This window comes from Silene latifolia, chromosome 9 (genome assembly GCF_048544455.1).
Source record: "Silene latifolia isolate original U9 population chromosome 9, ASM4854445v1, whole genome shotgun sequence".
Classification (NCBI taxonomy): Eukaryota; Viridiplantae; Streptophyta; class Magnoliopsida; order Caryophyllales; family Caryophyllaceae; genus Silene; species Silene latifolia.
Genome location: NC_133534.1, coordinates 38,162,538 through 38,166,812, shown reverse-complemented (window position 1 = coordinate 38,166,812; position 4,275 = coordinate 38,162,538). Strand labels below are relative to the sequence as shown.

The window sequence follows — 4,275 nt, the reverse complement described above, 5'->3', positions numbered from 1 at the left end:
GATTTTAGACATCGAGTAGGACTATAAATAAGGACCGATTGTGGCCTTATTTTTCAGAATATTTTCATAAATACAATAAAGTTTACGGTTCGTAAAACTTGTGTCAATCTTGCGAGATTAGATTAGGACTCTTCCTTGCGAGGTTGAGTTATAGCAAATCGAGCTATACCTTGCGAGGTTAGAACAAGATTTGCTAATCTATCCTGTTCTTTGTTACAATTCACACGTTACAAATTCCGCTGCAAGTTTACTAATTTCAAACTCAGTCATTCTAAACGACCTAATTCTACATCACATAGACTGAGGCCATAAATACTACACAAGACAAGATTGTTGAGCTCTTGTAGAAACTTTAACCTGAGTCTCTTAGAAATTTCGCCCAAATTTTAACCATTAGACTCCTCCTTACGGACAACAAATCTTATCTTAATATAACAAAAAAAAAAAAAAAGGCCAATTACTTCCTAAAATTAATTAGAAAATAAAAGATGTCAACATAACTAATATTATTCCGAATCTCTAATAAACACAAACTCTAAACACAATTGCAAGGGGTTGACCTATATTTGAATTTGTTACCATTCTCTAGCTCTATCTTCCACATCTTCATCTCATTCAACACCTTTCTAACCCATTCCTTAAAATAGGTTTCATTATGTCCAATTTTGCCATTCTTAAAGATTGACATGCATAGACGATCATCTTCCGGGTACGGGCACGAGTCACCATTCGGGTCACGGTACGCACCTTGGTGCTTCATCCCTGACCAACTAGCAATCCAATGGTACACATATTGACCTACTCCCGCTAGTTTAAGCCACCCTTTTGGAAAGAACTCCATTACGCTACTATTCCTCTCCATTAGGAACATGTTTGTTAATTGTGCACCATGTGGAGAAATCAACACATCCGTTGAACTCATTAGTTTAACCTGTAGATAATAATGTAAAATTGAATGCTAATGTTACCAAATGATAAAATTCCAAGACTAATCACTATAATATGATTAGGTTTATAACATCATTTGACATCATTTGCCAAATCAAGTTTGAGAGGAGAAAAATTCGAAGCAGGGCGAAATAATAAATTAGTTTGAAAAAAATCAATACAACTCAATTTATTTACTTTTTTTTTTTTGCCGAAATGAACATGTATTAAAAGGAATAAGAAAGGTTAGAGTACATCATGGTGGGGGCGTGCAAGCCCCTAAAAAGTCTACCATACACAGTTCAGTTACAAAATTTGCGGTTTGTTCCCATAAAAAACAACCATTATAAGAACTCTTGTTATTGATGGAGAACTTAGCAAGTGCATCCGCCACTTTGTTGGCCGACCTCCTCTCAAACACAAGTTCCAAATGAGGTGATGCTTGTACTAGTTCCCTGCACTCAACAATGATATTAGTAAACGGACTACAAGGAGGGTCATTTCGCAAAATGGCAGTAACAACGTTGATACAATCTGAGGCGATCACAAAAAAAAAATACCAATTATTTCCTAAAATTAATTAGAAAAGATGTCAACTTAAATATATTATTCCGAATCTTAAATCACAAATTAAATCCCCATCTCCATTTAACACAAACTCTAAATACAATTGCAAGGAGTTGACCTATATTTGAATTTGTTACCATTCTCTAGCTCTATCTTCCACATCTTCATCTCATTCAACACCTTTCTAATCCATTCCTTAAAATAGGTTTCATTATGTCCAATTTTGCCATTCTTAAAGATTGACATGCATCGACGATCATCTTCCGGGTACGGGCACGAGTCACCATTCGGGTCACGGTACGCACCTTGGTGCTTCATCCCTGACCAACTAGCAATCCAATGGTACACATATTGACCTACTCCCGCTAGTTTAAGCCACCCTTTTGGAAAGAACTCCATTACGCTACTATCCCTCTCCATTAGGAACATGTTTGTTAATTGTGCACCATGTGGAGAAATCAACACATCCGTTGTACTCATTAGTTTAACCTGTTATTTAACGGGTAACTAAGATCAAGATCAAAATGAAGACCAAAGTTTTTTTTTTTTTTGATGACGAGGGGGTTGAATCCCCGGGCCCATGCATTCCCGCACCACCACATGGACCATGTAAGCCACCCCTTTGGGGGCTGCAGTGGCCAAGTGATCATCGGCCCAGCTGGTAGTCGAATCCGAGACCTCTCAACTCCTGTATTTCTGCAAGATTCAAGGTTTAACCCGGCTACCACTGGACTAACACCACTTGATTAAGGCCAAAGTTTTTTGCATGTCTAATCTTTACAATTGTTATATCAAGTTTTAACATTTTTTAAGTTAGGTTAATTCTCTAGGATATAATTAACCTATATAGCATTATCTATCTTATAACATGATTTGACATTATTGAAGGACTTTAATAAGAATATGTGACAGAGTGATAGCGAAACTCGATACTACCCTAAACGCTCTAGCACTATCTATTTGAAATAGTGGGGACAAATGGATGAGATGGACTAACCTGATCACAAAATGAGAGATTAGTTGAAAGAGCAACTATGAATTGACATCCCTTAAACAAGTGACACTCATGTTTAAAGATATCAACAACAGCTGAATCATTTTTGAAAGATCTAGGACCTTTTCTCATGAACAAGGTCAACCCAATTTCGTTGACTTTTGTAGGTACTTGAGTTAAGTTGCAAAACACCCTACTCTTACACCTTATATAATCATAGGTTTTCATTCTTCTTTGCCTTGACATTCCTCCCTCATTGTGTCTCATCACCACGGCCTCTTCGAAGCAAACCGGTTTATCCTCTTCGAAACCATCAAACCTATTTATACATACGAGGAGAAAATTGAAAAATGCGAGAGAGTATATATGCGGAGTATAAAACAACAAAATTAGTTACTTTAAAAGAAGTGTTTTATACACACTCTTGTCAGTGGTGGGGGCAGGATTATAACTTAAAGAGAGCGGAAGAAAAAAGAAAAATTTAACTAAAAATCTCATCCGTTGGAATAATTCGTCAACTACTCTATGCTAATAATTTGTGTACTTTTCATTAAAATAACATTTACAAAGAATTTAAAAGATAATTAAACAAATGAATGAGGCAGGCGGAATAATTCGTAATAAGGTCTAGAAACCATATTCATTTAAAAATTGATTTATTTATTTTTTAGTTTATCTAATCGTATGTATAGTTACTTCTAAAATTTTTTGTCCCTTAACTGTAAATCTCGGTTCGCACCTATTCGTAAACTCAAAAAGACGTAACTTACCCTTCAATCTTCAGGGGCATACCGAAAGTGGCCTCCAAGAGCAAACTTAGCCAAAGGCTCATTTTAGTCCTAAGCTCACCCCGATGATACAATACCCATCTAGTAGGAGCCTTCTTACACTCGTTCTTCATGTGCCATGCAACAAAAGGAAAAACACTTGACAATCCATGCCATATATTGTCATAATTATAATGATTATAAGACACAAAAGTTAATCCCTTTAAAAGAGTTGCATTATTTGGCAATGTGTTAGGCCATGCAAGTGCATAGTAATTCCATGCACCATCATGATTATCATGCCCTTTAATGCACAAAATCCTATCATTTGATGCATTTGATGGAAACTTTTGGTATTGTACTTCACCTTCTTCATGTGTATCATACATGGAACTCATGAACCATGTGTGACCTTCGAGGGCTGTTTTAGTGTATCTTAGGTCTTTTAAGGGAAGAAATGTTACGGAAATACGTAGCTTTGATTCAATGTCGTCATTGTTAGATGTTTTATGATCAGATACTATGGATGAAAAACGATGAAGTGATGGGATTTGGAAGAAAAAGAAGAATGTGAGAGCGGTGGTTAAGATGAAGATACAGTGTTTCGGCGTGTAATTAAAGAAGGTTGCAACCTTATGCTTTATTTTTGGATTATAATTTGTGTCGTCAATATTATTCATAATTGGACTATTTTTGGGATTAGATTTGATTATTACACTCTCTTGATTATTTACTAAAATTCATGATATATATATATACTTACGGAGTTTAATGACTACAGTTATAAATTACATGCAACGTGCACGTACATGACGTATCACGCCATATATCACATCAAAGAGCTGAAGTTAGGGTTGTGAAAAACTCGTTATATGTGCAGATTTTTGATGTAGCTAGTTAACAATATATATAGTGAATTGTGGTTTGCAAATCAATACTACTATGTAGTATGCCGCGTTTCGCGCGGTCTGTTTTAAAATTTTATTATTATAATTGAAAAAAATAATATAATTCATATAT

The 4,275-nt window shown here is 35.5% G+C and overlaps 1 protein-coding gene across 1 annotated transcript; it reads right to left on the bottom strand.

Moving 5' to 3' along the window:
* Positions 1-535: 535 nt before the first annotated feature.
* LOC141600889 (uncharacterized) lies at positions 536-3,935 on the bottom strand. Its single transcript, XM_074421146.1, has 5 exons — positions 3,259-3,935; positions 2,492-2,807; positions 1,632-1,983; positions 1,220-1,461; positions 536-931 (listed from the first exon to the last, which is right to left on the bottom strand). Exons 1-5 carry the CDS (start codon positions 3,933-3,935, stop codon positions 536-538), a joined length of 1,983 nt encoding a protein of 660 aa, XP_074277247.1.
* Positions 3,936-4,275: the final 340 nt, after the last annotated feature.

Coding starts and splice junctions, on each gene's coding strand:
- LOC141600889 (XM_074421146.1), bottom strand. CDS start 3,935: ATGAATAATATTGACGACACAAATTATAATCCAAAAATAAAGCATAAG. Junction 1,984..2,491: donor ATCTCTCATTTTGTGATCAG/GTTAGTCCATCT, acceptor GTTAAATAACAG/GTTAAACTAATGAGTACAAC. Junction 1,462..1,631: donor GAAGATAGAGCTAGAGAATG/GTAACAAATTCA, acceptor TGATCGCCTCAG/ATTGTATCAACGTTGTTACT.